Source organism: Muscardinus avellanarius (assembly GCF_963383645.1).
Source record: "Muscardinus avellanarius genome assembly, chromosome: 2".
Classification (NCBI taxonomy): domain Eukaryota; kingdom Metazoa; phylum Chordata; class Mammalia; order Rodentia; family Gliridae; genus Muscardinus; species Muscardinus avellanarius.
The window spans coordinates 153899592-153925757 of NC_137787.1; the positions used below are offsets into that span (position 1 = coordinate 153899592).

At 35.4% G+C, this 26166-nt stretch overlaps 1 protein-coding gene across 1 annotated transcript in view; it reads left to right on the forward strand.

Annotated features, from left to right (window-relative positions):
• Positions 1-1128: 1128 nt before the first annotated feature.
• PCDH17 (protocadherin 17) overlaps positions 1129-26166 on the forward strand; it is a gene marked incomplete at both ends in the record, with an annotated part of 93220 nt that continues 68182 nt past the window's right edge. The window contains one exon of the mRNA XM_080690267.1: positions 1129-3693. Within this exon, the coding sequence (XP_080546393.1) occupies positions 1129-3693 (2565 nt within the window). The remainder of the gene's footprint in view (positions 3694-26166) is intronic.

Consider the following 26166-nt stretch of genomic DNA (forward strand, 5'->3'; position numbering starts at 1 on the left):
AAAGCAAACTGGAATTAAACTGCAGGGAGAGAAGTCCTCGCTCGCAGGAAGAGGATGGGATGGTAGCGGCGGCGCCTAGCTTCGCGTAGAGACGTCGGAGTGTGTGCTACGATCGGGGGCGGAGATAGAGCTATATATTTTCCCCTCCCAATAGACTCACACAGCAAATGCTGATCAGGCGGTGGCTTTCTTGATTTCGGGGGAGAGCCTTTTCCGAGGAAGAGAGGGAGGAGCCTGGTAGGGGGAGGAAACTACAGATCCGGACACTAGTTCTTTGCCCTGCATTTCCTCCCCTCCCTTTGACTGCTTGGAAAGGAGAAGAGAGAGGGAGAGAGAGGGAGAGAGAGAGAGAGGGAGAGAGAGAGAGAGAGAGAGAATACGCTTGGCTTGGAGACGCAGTCCTCCGTCGCCGCTGCCTCGGCCAGCAATGCAAGATCAGATCTTTAAATGCAGCAAAACACTGCCTGAAAACAGACCAGCCTGCGCAGCGAGCAGACATTTCACAGTGCGCCGGGGAAGCTTCAGAATTCTATCTCTGTGACTCTCTCTTCGTGCTCCTCGTTCCCATCAATTTCATCACGGGAGGCGAGTAACAAGTAAGGATTTCACTTTCCGATCTGCCTGGAGACACACCTCCCCGAGCCCTCCCCCACCCGATGTGAAGAGTATTTTGTAGGCTGCCGGCTGGAGTGGATTTGCAGCGCCCTAGCGGAAGCCAAGAAAACCTGCCGATCCTTTAGCTCATTATCATCCCTCTCGGACTCGATTTTCTTCTCACCGCCGGCCTCGTCGAGCAAGTTTGAGCCTCCTGAAGTCCAGACGGGAGAGACAAAGCCCCGGGCTCGCCCTCAGCCGCAGGGAGCCGCCGCCTGGCTCCGAGCCGCTGCAGCTCCGCTGCGCCTCTGCCTCTCGCCCAGTGCGGATGCTGTAGATCAACAGGTTCGGGGAACTTGAGCGGAATAAGGAGAGACTGCCGGGTGCCGCAGCCCCGGCGCGGAGGGAAGGCAGAACCCGCAGACTTGGGGCTCGCGCCGCGCGCGCGCGCTCCGCCCCGTCCCCAGGCTGGCGCGCACCCACCGGCTGGCCCCTTCGGTCCCGCTGCTCCTGCCCCCACCCCACCGGTCTGGGATGTACCTTTCCATCTGTTGCTGCTTCCTTCTGTGGGCCCCTGCCCTGACTCTCAAAAACCTCAACTACTCCGTGCCGGAGGAGCAGGGGGCCGGCACGGTCATCGGCAACATCGGCAAGGATGCCAGGCTGCAGCCAGGACTCCCGCCGGCCGAGCGCGGCGGCGGCGGGCGAGGCAAGTCGGGCAGCTACCGGGTGCTGGAGAACTCGGCTCCGCACCTGCTGGACGTGGACGCCGACAGCGGGCTCCTCTACACCAAGCAGCGCATCGACCGCGAGTCCTTGTGCCGCCACAACGCCAAGTGCCAGCTGTCCCTCGAGGTGTTCGCCAACGACAAGGAGATCTGCATGATCAAGGTAGAGATCCAGGACATCAACGACAACGCTCCCTCTTTCCCCTCGGACCAGATCGAAATGGACATCTCGGAAAACGCAGCCCCGGGCACCCGCTTCCCCCTTACCAGCGCGCACGACCCGGACGCAGGCGAGAACGGGCTGCGCACCTATCTGCTCACGCGCGATGACCACGGTCTCTTCGCACTGGACGTCAAGTCCCGCGGCGACGGCACCAAGTTCCCCGAGCTGGTCATCCAAAAGGCGCTGGACCGCGAGCAGCAGAACCACCACACGCTGGTGCTGACCGCCCTGGATGGCGGCGAGCCCCCGCGCTCCGCCACCGTGCAGATCAACGTCAAGGTGATCGACTCCAACGACAACAGCCCGGTCTTCGAGGCGCCCTCTTACTTAGTGGAACTGCCCGAGAACGCCCCGCTGGGCACGGTGGTCATCGATCTGAACGCCACCGACGCGGACGAGGGTCCCAATGGCGAGGTGCTCTACTCCTTCAGCAGCTACGTGCCCGACCGCGTGCGGGAGCTCTTCTCCATAGACCCGAAGACCGGCCTGATCCGCGTCAAGGGCAACCTGGACTATGAGGAGAACGGGATGCTGGAGATCGACGTCCAGGCCAGAGACCTGGGTCCTAACCCCATCCCCGCCCACTGCAAGGTCACGGTCAAGCTCATCGACCGGAACGACAACGCGCCGTCCATCGGCTTCGTCTCTGTGCGCCAGGGGGCGCTGAGCGAGGCCGCCCCGCCGGGCACGGTCATCGCCCTGGTGCGGGTCACCGACCGGGACTCGGGCAAGAACGGGCAGCTGCAGTGCCGGGTGCTGGGCGGAGGAGGGACTGGCGGCGGCGGCGGCCTGGGCGGGCCCGGGGGTTCCGTCCCCTTCAAGCTGGAGGAGAACTACGACAACTTCTACACGGTGGTGACGGACCGCCCGCTGGACCGCGAGACGCAGGACGAGTACAACGTGACCATCGTGGCGCGGGACGGGGGCTCCCCTCCGCTCAACTCCACCAAGTCCTTCGCGGTCAAGATTCTGGACGAGAACGATAACCCTCCGCGGTTCACCAAAGGGCTCTACGTGCTGCAGGTGCACGAGAACAACATCCCGGGGGAATACCTGGGCTCCGTGCTCGCCCAGGATCCCGACCTGGGGCAGAATGGCACGGTGTCCTACTCGATTCTGCCCTCGCACATCGGCGACGTATCCATCTACACCTACGTGTCCGTGAACCCCACCAACGGGGCCATCTACGCCCTGCGCTCCTTTAACTACGAGCAGACCAAGGCTTTTGAGTTCAAGGTGCTGGCTAAGGACTCGGGGGCGCCCGCACACCTGGAGAGCAACGCCACGGTGAGGGTGACCGTGTTAGACGTGAACGACAACGCCCCGGTGATCGTGCTGCCCACTTTGCAAAACGACACAGCTGAGCTGCAGGTCCCGCGCAACGCCGGCCTGGGCTACCTGGTGAGCACCGTGCGCGCCTTGGACAGCGACTTTGGCGAGAGCGGGCGCCTCACCTACGAGATCGTGGATGGCAACGACGACCACCTGTTTGAGATCGACCCATCCAGTGGGGAGATTCGCACGCTGCACCCCTTCTGGGAGGACGTGACCCCCGTGGTGGAGTTGGTGGTGAAGGTGACCGACCACGGCAAGCCCACCCTGTCCGCAGTGGCCAAGCTCATCATTCGGTCCGTGAGCGGCTCCCTGCCCGAAGGGGTGCCCCGGGTGAACGGCGAGCAGCACCACTGGGACATGTCCCTGCCGCTCATCGTGACTCTGAGCACTATCTCTATCATCCTCCTAGCGGCCATGATCACCATCGCCGTCAAGTGCAAACGCGAGAACAAGGAGATTCGCACTTACAACTGCCGCATCGCCGAGTACAGCCACCCGCAGCTGGGCGGGGGCAAGGGCAAGAAGAAAAAGATCAACAAAAACGATATCATGCTGGTGCAGAGCGAGGTCGAGGAGAGAAACGCCATGAACGTCATGAACGTGGTGAGCAGTCCCTCCCTGGCCACCTCCCCCATGTACTTCGACTACCAAACCCGCCTGCCCCTCAGCTCGCCCCGGTCAGAGGTGATGTATCTCAAACCAGCCTCCAACAACCTGACTGTGCCCCAGGGGCACGCAGGCTGCCACACCAGCTTCACCGGACAAGGGACTAATTCGAGCGAGACCCCTGCCACTCGGATGTCCATAATTCAGGTAGGAGACTTTTAGCATGACTGGGACTGAGTTCACTTTATTGCTGGTTAGGAGCTATCCTGAAATCTATGGAATAGGACAGACAAGCCACACTACCAGGAGCAGGGAGAGGGGAAAAATTTATTTTTTAGATGAAAATGGTTTGTCCATCATAGTTGACATACAAAACGCCCCCACCCGTGCAAATAGCCTGAAAACCTACAAGATGTAAAAGTTTTACTTCTGTGGCATTTTTAAAGTTTAGTTTATAGATTTAAAAATGTTACCTGTGTCCAACATTCATAGCTTATTTTACTTTATTTGTTGGTCTACATTTCTTTTCATATCTACCCTGGGAGACAGAATAGAAAAAAAAAACTTTTTTGTTAGTTATCTTAAAAAAGATTTTAATTCCACTTACAATGTTTGATGTTAAAATGAAAGAAATTTATACCCAAATATGAAACTTAGCTTTTAAAAGTACAGAATAGCAGTGAGAATTCTAAGGCTCCAAGCAATTTGAACTAAGTTTCCACTCCCCCCAAAAGTTAGATTGATATTTTAAAAGTGTTTTAAGGGACAAGAATCTTTTTTTGCTCCAGCTGAAACTGCAGCATATCACACCAATAACTTCAACTTTTGCAGTGTGGGTTAAAGTCTGAAGTGATTTCAAAAGTTTGAATAAATGCAGTCTGAGGATAGTGACCAGCAAATATTTATGAAAAAGTTTGTATCAGTTTTGTCCTGTGTTTTTTCTCATTTGTTCTTTGGAGTCACTGAGTAGTACACATTTTTATACGAGAGAGTCACAGGACCATTTCTTTACTATTGAAAAATAGAAGAGAACAGTGTACTGTATTCCAAGTTGTATAGTTTGATAGTATACATTTTTAGTATATCTAAGTGATATTTAAAGCATATAATATGATTCAAAGCTATTAATATAATACCAAAACTGACATGCATGACCCCTAAATCATTAAAAAGGTGATGCACTGTGACTCTGTCCAGTCTTTATTTGCTAATATATACTACTGAGCTTTGTCACAGGAAAACAAAAACTTAATTTTTGCTTATTATGGATCTGTGTTGTTACAAATTACTCTGGATGAGCAGTGCTTGAAGTTCAAAATTGAGCTTGACTAAAAGTGACACTTTGGGAGGAAGATTAGTTTGAGGTAAATGAAAAACAATTTATTCCTATTATTATACTTTGCAAAGCAAGTAACTTTTAATGACACTTGACTCAGTAATGTTTTTATTATTAAAATGGAGAAGTAAAATTTCAAAATCTTCTTCTTTCTATCATAGCAAGTATTCCATATGTTAATATTCAGCCAAACATATTTTTCTATACTAGCATAGTGTCCTGGTAAAACAGGTCCTAACACTTGTCAATTGTAGTATTAAATCTCACTTTATATTACAGTGTTCACAGTGTATCAGTAGTCATGATTTTTGGGGATCCATGAAACTGAAAAAGGAATTGCCAACTTCAAAAAAATGTGGATTTTATGAAAGTATGTGACTATGTAAAATTGGTATTTATGATAACCAATGTTTCTATAGAGGATATATGCTAAAATATATGTATATGTATGCATGCTTAATATATATATACATATATATGTGATAATATATGACTATATATATATATATATATATATATATATATATATATATATTATGGTGCTGGGGATGAAACCCAGGGCCATGCACATGCTAGAAAAGTACTTTACCAATGAGCAACACACCCCCCCAGACCCTAAAATATTCATTAATAGATTTGATGCACTTATTTTATAAATACAATGTGTTACATGCCTTTCTTATATTTATAGCATTGACAATATAGAAATATCACAAAGGGTTAATGCTTAATCCTTCATTTCTAGCACTGAGATATGAATCCTCATTTAGTTTCCAGTAAAAATAAAAAAGAAATTGGTGCAGTAGAATTGTCAGCAAGACTGATTTCTTGGTCAGCCTAATGAGGAACAATTTTGGACTGAAATATTCAGAAAGTTTTAAGGGACAGTGATGTCTGTGCTGTATTTATGGCTTCTTGTCCTTGAAGCTGGTCATTGCTTAAGAATGATGGTGATTTTTCTCATTAGCGTAAAACTTACAGCAAAACATACACACACACACACACACACACACACACACACACACCCCAGACAGCAAAGTATCTTGCTATTCTTTATTTCTTTTCTAGAATCTTAACCCACACCCCAAACTCACAAAATGTGTGTGTGTGTGTGTGTGTGTGTGTGTGTGTGTGTGTGTGTGTTTAAGTGGCTCAGTTTCCCATACTGCTTCTTCCCTGGAAATAACCTCAGCATAATCTATAAAAATAAGCTTTTTTTATTGTTCTTTCTATTACGTTTTCATAATCCTTTAAAGGATGCATTACAAATTCCTAACATTAATTTCCTCTTAAATATCTCAGGTTTATCTCAAAGATCATCATGGAGGGCATAATAAGTTAAATATTTACTCTCTATAGAAAAAAACCCTGGTATCTGCAAACATGATGTGCCAGTGTCCTGATTAAATTGAAGCATTCAGGTATCCCATAAACTTGTTTCAAGTGCCTTTACTATGTATATATTACAGCTTGAGAGAGAAATGCAGTATTAATTCCATGTGTAATTCTGAAGGTAGAGTTTTAATCCAGAACATACACTTTGCCTAATAGCTGATTCACCCTTATTTTCCATCACTTTTTTATGCTGTTTAGAAGTTGCACACTCTAATTCTACCAATGAGTTGAGAAAATTTCATAGTTGGAATTTCATAGTTGAAATTCCCTGGTATAATCTGGTAATAGAAATTTGAGAACTTCATGACTTAGAAGGCTCATGTTACACCAAAAGTTAAGATTTATTTACTCATCAAAGAATACAAAAAATTTTGTATTTCACAGGTCTAAAATGCTAAGGTTGATGTCTGTAGGTTTCTCTTGAGCCTAGAGTATTTTTACTGAATATTGTTACAGAATAATCTGTAAAGAGGTGAAGAAACAGAGGTTTCTGAGAAAAATGTTTTTTATTTAGGTTTTGACCAAATTCCTTGAAAATATGTCAGTCTAGTAAGCCTTTAAACAAAAGACCAGTAATTTAAACATTCACAATTCTGTGAATTATAGTTAATAATTTACTGTTTTATTCACTTTAAAGCCATTAAACTGATTTTGAAGGATAGAAGCACAGATTTCAGAGTAGCTAGGTCAGATAGGTTGTTACATAAATTTATTTTTTTTTAAAAAAGTTTGTATAGTAGTAATTTCCATGTGATTAATTTCATGGGATAATGTGAAATCTAAAGTCAGGTAGAGATCATTACCAATTCTTAAAAATGGCTCCTAACAGCGGTTTATCAGGAATCTGTTGTTCTGTCTCAGGGTGACTTTTCAACAGGTGTTTTCAATGAAGGCCTCCTTTCTAAGAGAGGAGAAAGTTCGGAACTTCTTGATGAGAGAATTTCCAGTTTTGTTTGAAGTTCTGCATTGTCACATTTTGTGGCACTGCTGCAAGTTATTTTAATATGTTCTCATAGAAAAACAGGTATTAAGCCAGCAACATATGATTTAATAAAATAATTTTTTAAATTATATAGATAAGGCCGGGCATGATGGTGCATGCTTGTAATCCCCGCGCTTGGGAGGCGAGACAAGAGGATTGCAGCCAGCCTCGTTGGCTTAAGAGACCCTGTTTCCAAATTTAAAAAATATAAAAATAGGTCTGGGAGTGTAGCCTGGAGGGTTTCCAGGAACCCCAGTACCACAAAAAAAATTATATATATATATATATATATGTATATATATATGTATATATATATATATATATATATATATATATATATATATATACCCTTAGTGTCTCACAGAACAATTGAAAAAGATTCATGTTAGAGTTGACTTTAGAGCCTGCATGCTAGGAAGTTAAATTCTATTGAAATATGTGCATGGCTCTTTCAATAAAAAGGAATTAAGCACCTGATAAATGCCTAGAGCCAATCTAAACGTAGAAGAATGAGATTGAAGTGTAGAGGACTAAAGTATCATAGTATAAGCAATGAACTCAATATTTCAAAATGAAAAGGTGAAAGCAAAGGTCTAGCTTTAATAGCAACATCATCTACTGTCTGTGTTTATTCTTACTTCTCTAATACAAGAGGTTCTTAACTGCAGTGACTCTCTCAGATGAGTTCTCAAGACCACGATTTTCCAAACATCATACTGTAGTCGATTAATGATTTTAGCAGCACACACACAGTGCATAAACAACTTTTTGTCATTGGTAATGTTGCAGATATTATGCTCTGATGGTTTCCAAGAAGGCAGCCTTTAATTAGTTACATGAATTAGTTTCTATAAACTACATATAAGTTATATTAATAGGGATTATGGTGGACTGAGTAGGAAAATGATGGCCCTTTCTTACTGTATACTTCCAGCAGTGTTTTGTCCATCATTTGTCTTTTTGCTTCAGGGTTTTAAAAGGATAAAAGCAATCCTTGCTTTACACCAGTATAAGTACATTGTCATTGAATATTTTTGTTTTATTATGCACTAAAATAGTACAAGTAAAGAAATAAATTTAATTTAAAATGTAATCAATCAGTAGATATTTGAAATTTCTTTATGACTATAAATTATTTAAAATTCCAAAAATTATGATCATTAGTTATTGTTACTTTTATTTTTAGTTGCTTGTTCATCTATGAAAAACTAGGCTGGAATATTTATTTGTGTTCATTTTTCTATTATACAATAAATGAAAACAAAAAGTATATTAACTGCATGTACCAGAAATCATAGAATCTCATTTTTAAGTATTAATTTATAACTCTTCATAAGGTATTCATTTCTTTGCCAACTGGCTTTTCATTTTCAATCAAATCTCAAAAATGCAAGATAGGTTATACTTTAAAAGTGGAATGAGATCATTTCTAACTTTAGTTGGGTTGCACAAATGAATTCTATAGCTTCAGTATATATTCCTTACATACCATTATGTATAAAGCATTGGGAATTTTATTGGGGGCATCATCATGATATTTAAGCCAGTGTGTGATCACAGAAAGCTAAACCCTAAAATTTTTATCCCAACTATTTGAACATACTTTTTAGTTACAAAAAATTACATTCCCTAAAATAGGTAACCATCATTGTCTATTACGCCAAAAAATCACATTCAAAATTATCTTTTGAAAAGTTTTTTTCCAAAAAGTCAATTCTATAATATATATTAGCTTTTTAGGATGCATAGATATAGCCTTTGTTTATGGTATTAAAGCACATTCATTCAATATTCTTAAGATAATCCCAAATTTCACGTTTATTAAACTATGAAATTTACATATTTATATGTAAACATCTTCAATAATTTTAAACATTTATTAATGTGTCAAAATGTAATATGTACTTTATCTTGTTTCAGTACTACCCCTAGGTTTCAGAGTTCAAAATTTTTTACTGTTAGTGCTAATTATGTCTATAAAAGAACAGAAATTATATTAAGAAAAAACATTTTGTTTGTTAAGATTAACAAAAATATGCATAAATTTATAATAGCAAAGGTTAGCTATGCATATTATAAAAGTACTAAAAACTAAACTTTTTGGCAAAATTAAGTGTATGTATGCATGCATACACCTTTACATTTTCAGTACATGTGTGTAAATACTCAAAAATATTGACCCATTTTTATACATTTCAGTTTAAAGAAGTTTAAAGAAGTTCTCTTTTTAAGGAGTAACTTAAGCCTGTAATTTAAAAATATGTTACATTTGATGATTTTGATATTTAAAATTTTCAAATTTTGAAATTCCATAAAACAGAGCTAATTGCCCTAGAGACGAAGGGTTAAGAAACAATGGGCAACATAGTGGAATTTATGTGGATTAAGAGAAAACTGTCTTGTGATTTTCTGATTATTTGGAGGATGGCAGGGCTGCTGAAACTTTGTGAAAATACATAATGTGAGCCTGATGATGAAAGAATGACAGAGGCAGAAGTCACTATAATTGGGCTCATGCCAGTTAGGAAGTAAAACTTAACTCCCTGATGCTGAAAAGTATTGCCATACACTCAATAGTGGGTAAATTCTTACAAATGCACCTGCTAATTACGATATTAGTCATTGCTCTAGAATCTATTCCCCTCAGTGATACTTCTGTTTAATAAATCCCATAGGGCATTATCCTAAAGTCATATTTTAGTACAGTCATTAGGGAAGTGATTTTTTTGGTATTAAATTCCTTCAACTGATACGTGTATAGTTGTTAGAGAAGAACATAAAAGTTCAGTTTGTCTATCATTTTTGAAGTTGGTGTGACTTCTTCCACCCACCTCTAAAACACTTTCAAAGTTCATCAGACCTACATTAATCTATTGTCAACCTACTTTAGTAAAGGAGACTTTGACAAGAATTTCCTTCTGTAGCATAGAGTATTTTACAGTTAGTCATAGCTTTCACCACTTGCTTTGACAGTGATGTATTGCTATCCTTCGGTCTCTTGAAATAAATCATCTATAATAAAGAAGTCCTTAATGACATCAACATCTTTTCTATGACTAAGCAGAAGTGTGTTCCTGCTTTCTTGCTACTGCAGAGGTATGAGTGCAATGTTTTTAAGATAAAACATAAAACAAGTCTTGTAACAAAATGCAGATGCAAAATTGTGGTTATGTAGGTGGCATCTTTCACTTGTATGCACCAAGTTTCTCTAGTGACAGACTAGAAAATTGGTTTCAGACTGTGTTTTCAAGAATCTATTGCTGTACACGTGACACACTTCAGTGTGTCTGTTCTAGTGCTAGTGACATTCTGATTGCTGGTATTTGTAGGCCTTGCCCTGGATCTGTTCCAGGCAGGCAGTTTATTGTAGTGAAATGGTTCTTATGGTTCATTGAGCATCTAGCAAAACTGTGCTGAATGTGATTGGTGCATTTGCATACATTTATTCAAAAAATAAGGTAAACAGCATAATTATGGGAAAATGAATCATAACAATAAAAGACTATTTAAGTTAACAAGCTTTGTGATCAAAGTATAAATACAGGTTGGATAAATGAAACTTTAGATGTAACTAATCTACATAAATAGACTGGTCTGATTAGGGGAATGGAATATATTAAAATAATTTAATGATATTAGAAATGTATTCTACCTCAGTCATTTTGAAATATTTAAATCTTATATCATCTTATTTTCTTTATATTTTTATTCAATAAGATAGCCTAATGAGTCATATTTTTGTTGTAAGAAAAATGAGCCAGTAAAATATATGATTTTTAAATTTTGGTTTGATTTTGAAATATATCTTGTCTGAACAATGTTTAATATTTTTAAACCTGAAATTTTTTATTGATATTTAATTAGAAAAATGCATAAAAGTGACCAGAGTACAATTTATTTTTTATTAGCTAAAACCAGCTAAAGCTTAAGTGCTAAAGAATTAAGAATCAATTTCAAATTTCAAAGCTGTACATTTACAATTATTTTATAGACATCTATTATTTTAAGAATCATTGGTTATGTTTGTGACTTACATTCATATATGATGTAGATGATAACTATATTCTGAAAGATTTGAATTCTAATTCAATAGCATACATGCTTTAAAATAACATATTTAACTTACAACATGATTAAGTAATGTTACGATGACTGTGGTGCTTGCTTTAGATACATTTTCTTCAACTTTTAAAATATAACTTTTAAAAATATAACTTGGATATAAGTCATTAAATTTGATGTATTTATAACTGAATATTTAATAATTATATATATACATACAATTTTCAGGTCCTCCAATAAAATTCAAGTTAAATTTTATTGGTTATGCCTTAAATTCCGATAGTTTGCTCTTATAAAATAGAAATGCAACAGGTATTTTATTATAGATAAAAATTGTTTCAGGTTTTAACATATCTTTCTTATTGTTATAATTAAATTTTAGACTAAGAATGTCTTAGATGAATTCTTAAATTTATATTTGTACCCTTATTATCTGTATCATTTTTGAAAGCCTAACACTATAGTTTTCACCCTTAATATACAATGTTCTCTTTCTAATCACAATCTTCACCATAAATACCTTTGCTAAAAGCTATTTCACTTGTAGCACAACATATTTTACCAGAGTATACTGAGATTATTTTATGAGTCAACATTTTATATATTTTTGCTATTCTTTCATAATAACAGAGCAATTTCATTTGCAGAATAGAATTTTTAAAATCAATTCACCTTAGATTTTCATAAAAAGAATTATCTAGCCACACTTAAAATGTACCAGTATGTGCTTCTTATTGATGTCCTCATTTCTAGTAGATGAAATGAAAGTAAGAAATAAGAATATTTGAGAAATAATGTGCTTAATATCTTAGTAAATTTTCTAAGAAAAGAATTTCATTTCAGTATTTTGGAAAAGAAAGAAATTAGGTATAAAAGAAAATATTTTCTAGCTCAAACCTGATAGTTGCCTACTGTATATCTTTACATAAACACTAGCATCTAACAACTGTAGAAATAATTTCTTTTGACTTCCATTATTTTATCACAAAAGCATCAAAACAAAGTATCATTTAAATTTTGGTGAATTCTATTGTAGTGTTTTTTGAAGGTACAACCGTCTTGCTTCCTATTTTGCATTTATAGTTTTGCATCTGTTTAAAGTATTATATTCCAAATCAACTTGCTGTATTAAGAATGAATATGAGAAGTTAAAAATCATGCAAAACAGATAAATTGTTTATCTTTTTATCATTTTCATTATGGTAAAATTAAGGACTACATGGAGTCTTCACAGTTTCAAGGAAAGACACTTGATTGTTTGGTTTATTTTTATTACTGTTTGAAGCTTTGTATGACCTTATATTAGTGAATCTTTTTTCTTTTTGTTTTAACCCAATGTTTTATTTCATATTGGAACCTTGGCCAATTGAATAAAAAATTACTGAATAAAATAGTTTAAAGATGTACAATGACTTTTACTTAGCATTGTAGGCATAGAATGCATGTAATTTTAGAAAACGGTAGAAAGACTTTGTGCTTCTACAAATACCTAAGCATAGAGTAAGATACTGGATTATGGATCAATACTGGATTACTAGATGCATAGATATACAGGAAATATTTTAATATCAATTTATATATTAAAGAAAATGTCTGTAACCTTGTACTTTTACTGTTAGCAGAAGTATGGGCAGTAATTATTAGATAAGTTTCCAGGTCCTGACCTTCTTAGGAAAGCTACTATTTATCCCTACATGATAATAAAAATGGAAATAAGAGAATGATCCTATTAAAAATCCCACTCACAGGAATTTTTAAGGGTTATTGCCAAAAGCCTATTCTTACAATGTGGCCCTGATATAAAATGTGCCAATCCTAACAAATGAAGCAATCTGCCTAACTGGAGAGAAGCTAAAAAAAAAGATGAGAAATATTTTTAAGGAGACTTTTTCCTTCTGATTTCAAGCAATAGACTTTCCACAATTTTTTATAATCAAGACAATTACATAGTAATTTGGGTTAGAATGCATGCCCAGTTCCCCTTCTCAAAACCCAATTTGTTACCACCTGTGGCTATTTCTATTAAAAAAAAAAAGAAACATAATTACTATGAGTCTCAGCAGTCTTAGAGTAAATTTTTGCAATTACAATACCTCCCTTGGGCAGATGTGTGAAAATGGTAGATTAATTCCTGCCAGGATCTTTCTGTTCCTTGTACATTTTTAGGTTTGGTGTCTCCTGCTTATTAGAGAAACTCTGTTTGCTCTGGTTAAAGGTTATGTCACTGTTTCTACAGTAAATCCCTAGAAATAAAGATCCACAAATCAGCCATTAAATTTTGCCCTGGGCGAAAAGTTGACATATAACATCTCAGCAAAGGAGTAGATGATACTTTCCATTACTGTCTTCTGTGGTCTGGAGTTAAGTTTGAAGCAAATGACAGTAAGACCACTTGGCAATGTTGAGAAAGTGGAACTTCAACTATCAAGTAAAAAGTGTGGAAAAAATAATATGTACATCTTGAGCACTATGTAAATAATTTTATTCTATGTTCCATCCCAAAGCAACTCAAAACCTAAAGATTTAAGAGGAATAAGATACCAGGACTAGGGTGGATAACAGATTTCACATTGCTTTTCATTCATTCCTTTAATGTAGTGATAGTGATGTGTAAACTCCATTCCTAATAAAAATCTAATTGTTCTGCTTGCCAAATAGTGAAAGATATTAAGTACAAACAGCATTCAACCTCTGTTTTTAACCCTCTATTGGTAAGATTATGCTATTTTATTTCAAACAAAATCTAAATAGAATATTTGAAGACAGAAACAACTTCTATCTCGTCAGTGTTTTTGTGAGAACCTAGAAGTTTCTGACACATAATAGAAGCTTTTAAAAATATGGATTCTTTGTGAGAAAAATCAAGACTTTTCTATTAAACCATATTGGTGATTCCATGATCACCAATCGCATCTATGCTAATAATTGGATTAAGGCCAAAGTCTAATATAGATTTATATCTATGGATAAATAGGTACATAAAGATAATATCTATCATTATACATATATAGTGGCCTGTTGGTAGATGATTTATTCAAAAGTGGCATATTTGATAATTTTTTTTGTGTGTGGAACGGAGGACTGAATACAGAAATGCTATGAATCTGAGCCCCATTTTGTTATTTTAAAATAGTCTCAGGAAGTCACCACTCACTGACCTCAGACCTGAAACCCCCTCCTGTCTGAGCCTTTCAAGTACTGGGATTACAGGAATTTACCACCATGTCTGATTTATTTTCATGACTTTTTATTATAATTGTCATCTTTTAAGTAAATACAATGAAAATTTCTATATAATACATGGATTTGTTCAAGGAGGAAAATAGGTGATAAAGGTTTAAAATTATTAGCATAAAGCTTTCACAGTACCTCTTAATCTTATATATATGTATATATATATATATGAATTATATAATATAAACATATTCATATACTTTTGTATATAGCATGATAATAGATAATAATGCTGATTATAGCATGTCTTTTTCATTTATCTAAATGAAGCAATTTAGATCTTATGCCAATTTGCTAAAAATTTAAGTCTCACCTGGATCTAGTAAAATCATTAACAATTTAATATGATCATTTTGGCTATATTCTCATTAATTTTAAAATACATGTATTTATAGAATGCTGCATAAAATATAAATATTTTCTTTCTATATCATTTTAAATAAAACAAAATAATAGCTAAATCATAAACAGTTATTTTGAGATTATATCAATTTTTGTTTGTTGATAATATGATTAAATCACTTTATTACCTACCACCTGTCACTTGATACTAGAAAAAGAAAATAACATTGGAAATAATAAAAACATAATAATAATAAATCAACTTGCCATATTTTTCCCAAACTTGTAGTACCATCACTATGTTATGTGATGGTACTACAATTTTTATACACTTACTGAAGAAGCAAACTAAGCACTTATATAAACATCATAATGTCCATTTCAGTCTTGTTATTTAATTTCTATAACCTGCAGAGTTGTTTAATCCATAATCATTAATTCAGTGACTAAGTAACAAAATAATTTAAAAAGCAATTAATTGGAAGTATTTACAACTTTTAAACCATTTAGGGAGTTAATTAATATTTATTTGAATTTTAAATTTTAATTGCAAAATCCATATCAAATGATAAGCACGTTTGCTAGAACAAAGCCTTCAAGCAAAATGAGTTTTCAAACAATATTAAAAATTAATTTAGGCTAAAAATGTAGTTCTCTGGCACTGCATTTTCCTCACACGCACAAGGCCCCAGGTTCGATCCTAGGCACAAGTAAGTAAATAAGTAAGTTAGTTACTTAACTTGCCAGGATAGCTGGGAATTTAGAAGGCAAAAACAGAAACATAGAAATGTAACTTAAAAAGTTTAGGATTTATTTTTAAGTATTCAGAGATAACAAAAACACTTTCTAAAAGATTCAACTAATAGTGTTAAATTTTATGTAAAATTAGCCCATGGATATTGGATTCTTAGTGTAGACATTTATATCGCATTTATCTAAACACTGCAGTTCAAGGCTATTTATAAATTCATCTTGACATATTTGGAATTTTTTAAATGTATATTTAAATACCTTACATAGTTATATCTACAGTTAATAGTTTTAAAATTTCATATATATATATACATATATATATGTCGATGAGATAAAGAGGTGTTGTTCAACAAATTAATATTTAATTATATGCAAATTTACATCTGGGATTCATATAATTGACTTTACATAGTAGAGATATATAAGTATGGTTTAAATAGCATTGTTCATTATTTTGTATGTGTATTTAATAGTTAAACTTTTGTATATTATTTAAATAAAATCCCTTCAATTTTTTAAATCAAGGCTTGAGGATGTATTTTAAAAGTAAAAGCAACCAGTGATTTTCTTCTATATAAGGGCAGTAAAATAAACTTTGTGACATGATCCCCTCCTTTTGCTCTTCAGGAAGAAGTGTACACTAATAAGATACAGTGAAGATAAAGTCTTCCATCTGCCACTCCAGAAAAATAACATGTCAATTTTTTTTCCTTCTTAGTAAACTTCCTTTCTATATTTACAACTATGTAGGTCAGAGTAGGCTAAGGCATGAGTTCATCATATAATGAAAGGAAGTTTATAGTTAAAAAAAATCTTTCTTTTTCAGATTTCTTCCTTCCTTCCTTCCTTTCTTCCTTTTTTTTTTTTTCTTTTCTTTTTTCTTGTGGTGCTGGGGATAAAACTCAGGGGCATTCCAACTCCAAGCTACACCCCCAGGCCTCTTCTATTTATTTATTTTTTTTGAAATGGAATTTTGCTAAATTGCCGTGGATCTTGCTAAGCTGCTTAGGCTGGCCTTGAACCTGCAATTCTCCTGTCTCAGCCTCCAAAGTACTAGGATTACAAGCATGCACTACAACTCCTGACTAACAAATTTCTTAAAATTATTTTTATTTGAAACTTCCCATTGAATATTAGTGAATTTGAACTTGGTATTTGTATCAAATACTCAGTTTTTGTTTTTACTAGAGAAATCTAATCTCTAAGGAAATTTCTATGATTTGATGAAGCAGTTTGCATTTTTGAGGTACAGGTATAGAATTGTTGATAGAAATGCTCTAGGGGTGAAAGAAGGAAAGGGGCTTTGGTTCAGTACCTCCAGGTTATATATAAATATATATATTTGGAAAATGAAGCTATCATTTCACATGGTTAATTGTAATAAACGTATTATCTTGTTAGAGCATTAAGGTAGAATCAACATGTTGAGAAACAGATAAAAGGTGCATGAAAGCATTTAAAATTCAATCATTAGGTTTCATTGCACACATCTGCTCCCAGGAAATATAATTAGAAATTTGATTCAATGACCTTTAGCTGCCATTTTTGGACCATCATTTCAAAATCTCTGTTTTCAAGTTGGACATTTAAGTTAATTTGATAAGAACCATATTCAGTGCGTTTCTAACCTAATTACTTTTTTTGAACAAAATTTGAGAAACTAAAATCATGCTTAATGGGCTGGTATATATCTGACAAAGAGTCAACATAGTCATTTAATCCTGAATCTAGTTAAAATCAACTAATGTTCAACTTCATTAAGGTTTCTATTAACTAGAGTGACTGCTCAAGTTTTTACTGTTATTTTATGCACAAACTGCTACTTCTTATCAATCTTTGGGTCCATATCACCCTAAAATATCATTCACAAATCTAATTATGCAAAATTACATACCATAGTATAAGAAAAAGTGCAATGCTTTAGTGTTTCAGGTGATTATTCTGAGTTCTGAAATTGTGTGCACCAACCCTTTTTGCCAACATATACAGACGCTTTTAGAATGTTTCTGAAGTATTTACTTAGAAGGGTATGGTATGATGAAATTATGTGCCTAGCTTAAGAAGTGCATTATGCAAATTGATCAAGATTTCTTGTCAGCATTTGAGTTCTACTCTGCTCACTGAAGTTCATGTAAGTTGGAAAAGAGTCTTGATTAGACAGGTGTTTCTTCAGCCCTTGAGATCAAATTTCTGAAATATTTATACAGAGGCAAGCCAGAGGCACAGAGTTTAACCTTATAATCCCATTTCACAGCTTTTCCAAATATTAGAAACTTATTTAAGTCTGAAGCTGATTATTTTGGCATCATATCCTCATGAATAGGATTCAAATATTCCTGATTTACAAACCAGTCCTGTTAATATAATCTAGTACATTAAATCAACAGGGAAACTGAAACAGGAGAATTCATATAAGGGCTAATTGACAAGGAAGCTCTTTCTCAAGTTTTTTTTTTTTTTTTATTGACTCCATAATATCTGAACACACATAGCACAAGCAAATGATGGAGACTGCTACTATGAGTTCCATGCCAGTGGTTATTGCTCAGATCCCTTGCAATATTATACCATGATATAAGCCATCTGAGATATAAGCCATATGCATTTGATCCTTTTAAATATTAATTTTAAATCTGCTTTTGTTGATATATTATAGTCTCACATCGTAATGTAAATCATGTTGACAATAACATATATGCACACAGCACTTGGTGCCCCCCACCCCCTCATTTCCCCCCATCCCAATACAGAGCACTGAGATTGATGTTTGTATATTCACATATAGAGTCTATGGTAGTATTTCCATTAATGAACCTCAGTCTTCCTCCTCCCTTTGTCTTATACCTCCTCCCTGGCTCCACCAAGGTTTCTCCTCATTATCTGGAGTCTCTCTTGTAGCCAAATTACTCCCTAGCTTTCTCATATTAGAAAAAAAATATATATATATAACCCTTTACTTTCTGTAATTGGCTAGTCTCGCTTAACATAAGCCAATCACAAATATTCTTTTTAGCATTATCTCAGTTTTCAAAGCTTGCTATCATTTGACATGTGGAACTATTTTAAATGCACTCAACTGTGTTTTTTTTTTAATGGAGAGAGGCAATGCAAAGTAATGTAATAATGTGTCATGATTTTCATTATGCTTATTTATTGGCTGTGCAATAATGGAAAAGAGCTTTTTGTTTTGCTTTCATCTTGAGCTATTTATGCACTATGGTACAGGGTACACTATTTTATATTGGTGTTGTTAAGAAAAGGGGTATATGGTTTCTTAAATCAAATTAGACTAGGCAAAGTTTCAAACCTTGTCTTATATTAAGTGTACAGCTTTTGCAAATTACTTCACCTTACTTGAATAAACTCATGTATCTTCAGAGAGAGTAAAAATGTATTTTTCAAGCTATACATGACAAACTGATTTCCCTATTTAATAAAAAGTGAAGAGAAAGCAGGCTATCAGGAAAAAAAGAACAACTCTTACTTTTTCATTTCTTTTAGGGAAATTGCATATTTTGTTTTTTATATCTGTAAAAAGATGTGTCTGATGTACCAATAAGAAGCTGACATAAAAATCTATAAAGAAAATTTCTTCAAGCAAAGCAAGATATAAATATTTGAGATTTTTTTAGACCCAAGATTTTTGTGCAACTATAGCCATTCTAGAAATGAAGCTACACCATTGCCACTCTGTTCCTTTAGATGTATGTAGCTGAGATTCAGGCACTGCTAGTCTAGTGTATTTACATTCAACTATTCCATCATCACACTGGGAATTTGTAGTTAGTCTCTAGGGATGAATTGCCTACACTTGATCTTGTTTGATTTTTTTTTAGCAAGTTTTCTTCTATTTTTCCTACAGAAAAAGAATTCACTCTTGGAGGAAAAATATGTGACAACTATCACAAAAATCTGATTTGAAAAAAATCCCTGTTTTTGTTTTGAAATCATGTTTTCTAGTGTTGTGTTTCTGAGATTTTTTCTTTTCTTTTGTTCTTTTTTTCTAAATATTTGACTGTATTTTTCCATAAATTTAAGGAAAATTCTTACCAAAGTATGTCTTCTAAAGCTCCATATCTAAAATAGCATGTGGTGTGTGGAAGAATTCATTACATAATTGTGAACTGAAAATAGAAAAAGTTGTGTTTATAAGGTTTAATTGCCTATAATTTAATACTCAGAAATAGCTACTGCTAATTTTTGTTTTATAAATCTACAATTTCTTATCTCCAACTGCAAAATCCAGAGGACTCAGGTCTGAACTGATTTTAATACTATTTATATTTTTTCTTTATTCTGCTTAATGTGAACATTTAAAATTTCACTGTAGTAATATTAATAGGAATATACATTAATATTGAAATAATGTACCAGTTCTTGTAAAAATAGTTAATAGATAATATATACCTCAAAATACCATCATAAAATATAGACGAGATAGGACATACAAATCTTTTCTTTTTTGAAAAAGATTGTGAATCTATTTTACTACTTCATGCATTGCACATGAAACTAAATTTTTAAAAAGTTTTATGTTCTAAACATAACATATTAAACTGCAGTTTGCTTAACTTACATAATCATTCAGATACTTCTATATCAATAATGTAGTTTTGTATTATTTTAAAATGGTGAAATTCTGGGTCAATCAATGTATACGATTCACTTAAATCAGCTATTCTCTGTAGACAGACTGTTTACATTGAGCTTCTATTCCCAAGATTCTTGGTTAGAAAAAAAAATTAGCTCATCAGTCCAGGGCAATTTATTTTACCATTTATTTATTTATTTACTTATTTATCTTCTTATAAGGTACAGCAATATTTGCTCATCAAGTGTTTATAAGAATTAGAGATTAAATATTATTATTCATCTAAGGAATGAGTTTGAAACCAACTGCTAAAAATATTAACACATATAACTATTATTGGGGTTTTTTTTGTTTTTGTTTTTTGTTTTTTGTGTTTTTTTATGGTACTGGGGGTGGAGCCCACAGGGTTTCTACCTTAGGGCTATATCCCAGACCTATTTTTTTTAATATTTTATTTGGAAACAGGGTCTCACTAAGTTGCTGAGAGCCTCATTAAGTAGCTGAGGCTGGCTTTGAACCTGTGTGATCCTCCTGTCTTATCCTCCCATGCACGGGGATTACAAGCGTTCACCACCACACCCGCCTATTGTTGTTTTTAAGAAAAAATGACATTAAATATTCTGGAGGACTTAAACTTTAGGATACTGATATATAGATACAGTATCTATAAAAATGATATTTCAGGTGATCTCAATTTGAGCAGTGAAAAACAGAATTTTATTTCAGAACACTGATGATTTTTAAAAAGTAAATTTGCTGGAATGCCAGTTTATTTTATTGCAAATTGCTATTTTACACTAAGATTTTATCCTTTTAATTTTAATTTTAAATAGGGAATTTTAAATTGTAGGTAATCTTTGGCAGAATATATTACAAAATTTATTTCCAAGATATCTTAAACTTCTTAAGATAAATTGGCTTCAGTGTGAGCAGATTTGTAGTCCCAGCTACTCGGGAAGCTGAGTCAAGAAGATTTCAAGTTTAAGGCCAGCCTATACAACATTATAAGACCTTTCTCAAAATAAAGAAATGAAAAGTCTTAGGAAATGGACTTTTTTAGTGGCGAGACCTTATAGGAAGAAAATCTCAACCAAGTAACACATATAGAAATGTCTTTACAAAAGAATTGTAAGATGATGAATTTTAAAACTATAGTTACAATACATAAGATTGCATATGAATTCATTTTTCTCATAAATAAATTGAAGTAAAAAGGTTTAATATCCACAAATATACATCCAGGTAGAAGCTAATGTTACTTGACTTAGAACTGGTTTCTTGCTCTTACAAGACCTGAAATCTCCTGATTGGCACACATTTATCATAGTGAGGAATATATACAGAATAAGACAATTGTGTAGAATGGACAATTGCTATTTTGAATTACTGTAACTTAGTTTCTAGACTGTAGATCAACTTTCAGGAGAATTCTGTAAGGCTCCCATATATTGAACATCAAAATCTTCCCTGGAACTTATTTACCCCATTACTGTGACCAGCAATTGTTTTAAACGGTTTTTATTTTTTTATTTTATTTATATTTATTTTGCGGGTCTGGGGATGGAACCCAGGGGCATTTGACCTCTGGGCTACACCCCCTGCCCTATTTTTTATTCTTTATTTTGAAACAGGGTCTCACTAAGTTGCAGAGGGCCTCACTAAGTAAGTAGTAGCTAAGGCTGTCCGTGAATGGTGATCCTCTGGTCTCAGCCTCCCGAATCCTGGGATCACAATCATGCGCCACTACACCTGGCTTTAAGAGGTTTTTTAGCCAGAGCCTGTATAGTAGAAATATGTCAAAATATTAGAGACTACAGAAACAGCCTAGAATTTTCACATTTAATCTTAGAACTAGCTTTGATTTTTTATTCCAATAAAAATTATCCAATAGACGTATTACTCTTATTTGTATTTAATTTAGAACTTAACAATTGTAAGAACAAATCCATTTCAGAGAGTGTGACCTGGCATTAGACACTGCATAGGACTCATTCATTAAGTATGATTAAAATGAGAGTAATAAACTCAAAAATACATATGATATTGATAAACAAATAGAATTCTTAACAGAATGAAAAGTGCAATATGCACAAAAGCTAAGTGAATATTAGAGCACCTAGGAGAGTGCTCAGATTTTGAGTCAAAAGAAATTTGTTCATTTGATTTACTTATATTGGAACTTCCAACTGGCTTTACACGAGTTTACATGCCTCAGTTATCCCCTTTCGTTTATAAAATAGTAACTTTAATTACTTTGGCCCAATAGGTGAGTTTGAAAGGAAAGAATAATATCTGTTAGGTAAAAGAAGCATTGTGTCAAAAGAACATGTCCTAGGTATGCGAGCTCTTCACAGTAAACAAGGCTAAAAAGCAATGTTTCTGGGAAAGAATGGATATTCACTCTTACCCTAACTGTACTCTAGAGGAAGTTGTAATAGACTCCAAGAAACTTCATGTGTCTAACTACATTTTGTTTCTAGGTGTTTCCATGACAATACTGTTTCTGCAGTTTTAAGTAGTTTGCAGTTGAATATAAACACACACAACTCACCCAATACTGAAATCCACTTAAAAAAATACAAATAGTGTCACAGTCAGGTGCTTTTGAAGTGTGTACCCCTGTAAAGGGGAGTCCATGTCCTACCGAGAAAGAAAATGATTTGCATTTTTTCTGAAGCTCTGGCCCAATTAAACATGGTACATATGTAAAACTTTCTTATAATATTTTATCTACAGGAGGAAATAGAATAAAAATTTTAATTACATGATTAGGAACTTACATTTAGTTTAAGCCAAAAGTCAACAGCTTATTTTTGTTAAGGAACAGATGGTAAATATTTTAGGGTCTGTGGACTATAATTGTCTCAGATACAACCAGTTTATTTGATCATCAAAACACAAATACATAAATGAATGAGCATGGCTAAATTCAGTCATATTTTCTTTTTCTTTTCTTTTCTTTTTTTTTTTTTTTGCGGTACTGAGGGTGGAACCCAGGGGCTTTCCTACATCTGGGCTATACTCCCAGACCTATTTTATACTTTATTTGGAAACAGGGTCTCACTAAGTTGCTGAGAGCCTCACTAAGTAGCTGAGGTTAGCTTCAAACCTGTGCGATCCTTCTGTCTCAGCCTCCCAAGCACTGGGATTACAAGTGTGCACCACCACACCCGGCCAGTCATATTTTCAAAAGCAAATACTAGGCCAGGGTGCTAAACACTTTTGTAAGACATGACTGACCGAATGTTAATAGTATTGCTTAGTTGTTTTTCTTTTATATATGGGGGTAATCTTTTTTATGGCTATCAAAAAGTTGCACCATGTATATCGTAAACAGTTTCTGACAACATCAAAATGATTGTTCATAATTTTAAAACGAGATATAAAGGAATCAAAGCCTAGGGTTTATGAATGTCATTAAATGAGATTACTTCTTTGACTAGAAGAGAAAGAGAAAAATTCTTAGAAGTAAAGACTTCGAGCAAAGCAAAAACTAGTTTCGTGAATTAGATGCAAAGTGACATTCTGATAAAGAGTATGGATATTTCTTCAAATATGGAAATGCCTTTTCTCTCCAATATTTTTTTCTGAGAATAAGTCTACTATTACTTCTATATTACCTTAAATTTAAATTTCCACAGTTGTTTTCTCAAATTACTATTTTGTGTGAAAACCATAAATCTAAATATAATGAGTTAATTGTTTTAGAATTTAACATTTTAAACTGCACATATTGGTGCATGACTGTAATCTCAGTACATGGGAGGCTGAGACAGGAGGATCTCAGGATAGAACCCAGCCTCAGCAATTTATCAAGACCATTTATCAAGACCTATAGAAAGACCCTCTTTTCAAATAAAAATAAATAGGGCTAGAGATATAGCTTGTAGGTAGAATGCTCCTTGGTTCAATCTCAGAATACCCCCCAAAATTAAAATTTTATTTTATTATATTTTATTATTTTTTATTTTTGGTGATACTGGGGTTCTTGGAAACCCTTCTACCTCCAGGCTACACTCCCAGACCCATTTAATACTTTAATTTGGAAACAGGATCTCTTAAGACAGCTAGGCTGGCTTCAGGCCTGTGCGATCCTCCTGTCTCCGCCTCGAAAGCTTGGGGAATACAAGCCTGTGTGTTCCTAAATAAAAAGTTCTTAAATAAAAAGTTATGCCAGGTGTGGTGGCGCACATCATGCAGGTTGGAGAGGTAGAGGAAGAAATACATTTAGAAAGATATTTTATGAGTCCATTTGTTGAATTCCCTTTTTCTCTTTTCATCAGGCATTTGGATGCACCTATAAAGGTGATAACTTGAAAGACAGATACAAAAGCACTCACACAATTAAGTTTAGTATTTGTTTCCTTTCGTTTGCAAAATATAACCCATATGTAAGTAATAGTTAGATTTACCTTTTCATTGATGATATAATATTTTGAGGCACACGACTGGTGAATTATGTTTATAAAAATCATTGTATTCACAAAGTTGTAATTTCAATGTATTATAAAAACATGATGCAATATATACAGAGCATATTCTCTGTTATACATTTGGTTCCCATTTTAAGGTTTTTCTTGGGGGGGGCGCTGGGAATTTTGCATGATTGACTAAAGGTAATACCTTAAATTTCTTTTTCATTTATAAGGTAAGAGTTCAAAAGTGCCTGTTTTGACAATTTCTATGAGTATAATGATGGTAAGTAATCATATGGTTAGGTCTACTGCATGCATTAGAATATTTGATAATGAATGGCCATTATTACCTTTTTTATGTTATTAGTCAAAGAAAAACCCATTATTAAAGTTATATATAGTGTTTAGTGTATTAAAATTTTAATATGAAAGTATAGAAAGATAAAACTACAGACTTTTAAGGCTTTTTAGGAGTGATAATAGTACTATTTTTGCTTAATATGTAATCATTTTGAAAAGCATTTTAAGTCAAGTTACACTAATTTATCACCAACTTATTTTAAAAAAATACTATTATGGCTCATTATTTTTTCTCCGTTATCTTAAAAAGAGGCAGCACAGCAACTGCCTGGTGCTGTCAGTCTCTGACAAGTGTCATTTTTAATAAATGGGTATGTGATAGGCATCTCTGTGAAGGTTACTTAGCTGTTTCTGTTTAAAACAAAATGTGGACAATGACTCCAATATGTTACTTCTTTGGCAATTGAGAAGCATGACTAGTAAACATTAATAATACTATTTTGTAGATTCTCACTTAAGACAGTGTATTCCAAATTTCCCAGTATAGATTGTCTACAGTGACATTAGAAACATACATTTTGATTCAGTGCTGTAGTTTCAAAGCATGTTCTGAATTGGATTAAAAACTAGTTTGAACCTAAGTAATTTAATTTGTAAAAAATTTCCTTTTTGTTGGTGAGCAAGTTCCTTAATATTAATAAAATATGAATTTAAGGAGATGTATTTATCAGAAGTCGTCACATTGATGAGCCGGGTGTGGTGGCGCACACTTGTAATCCCAGCATTCAGAAGGCTGAGACAGGAGGATTGCACAGGTTCAAAGCCAGCCTCAGCTATTTAGTGAAGCCCTTTACAACTCAGTGAGACCCTGTTTCAAAATATAAAATAAAAATAGGGCTGGTGGTGTCACTCAGAGGTAGAATGCCCCTGAGTTCCATCCCCAGTACCGCAAGAAAAAAATAAAGTATACACATTTATAATGATGAGTAAAATAATGTCACCAATTTAATCTCCCTCCATTTTCTCTCTTGATCTTCATATATTGAGACTACTAAAAGAAGCTATTTCAGAACCCTAATGAATTTTTATGGACCACATGTGACCTTTGAGTTCTCTGAGTGGCCAATTCTAGAAAATCCAGTTGTAGGTGATCCTTCTAACAGAAAAAAATAAAAAAGTCTCCTGGTAGTCTTGAAGATGAAAGGAACATGGAAAGAAGAAATCAGAGGAGAGTTTCCAAGAGTAAAAAGTCAGACTGAGATATAGCAAA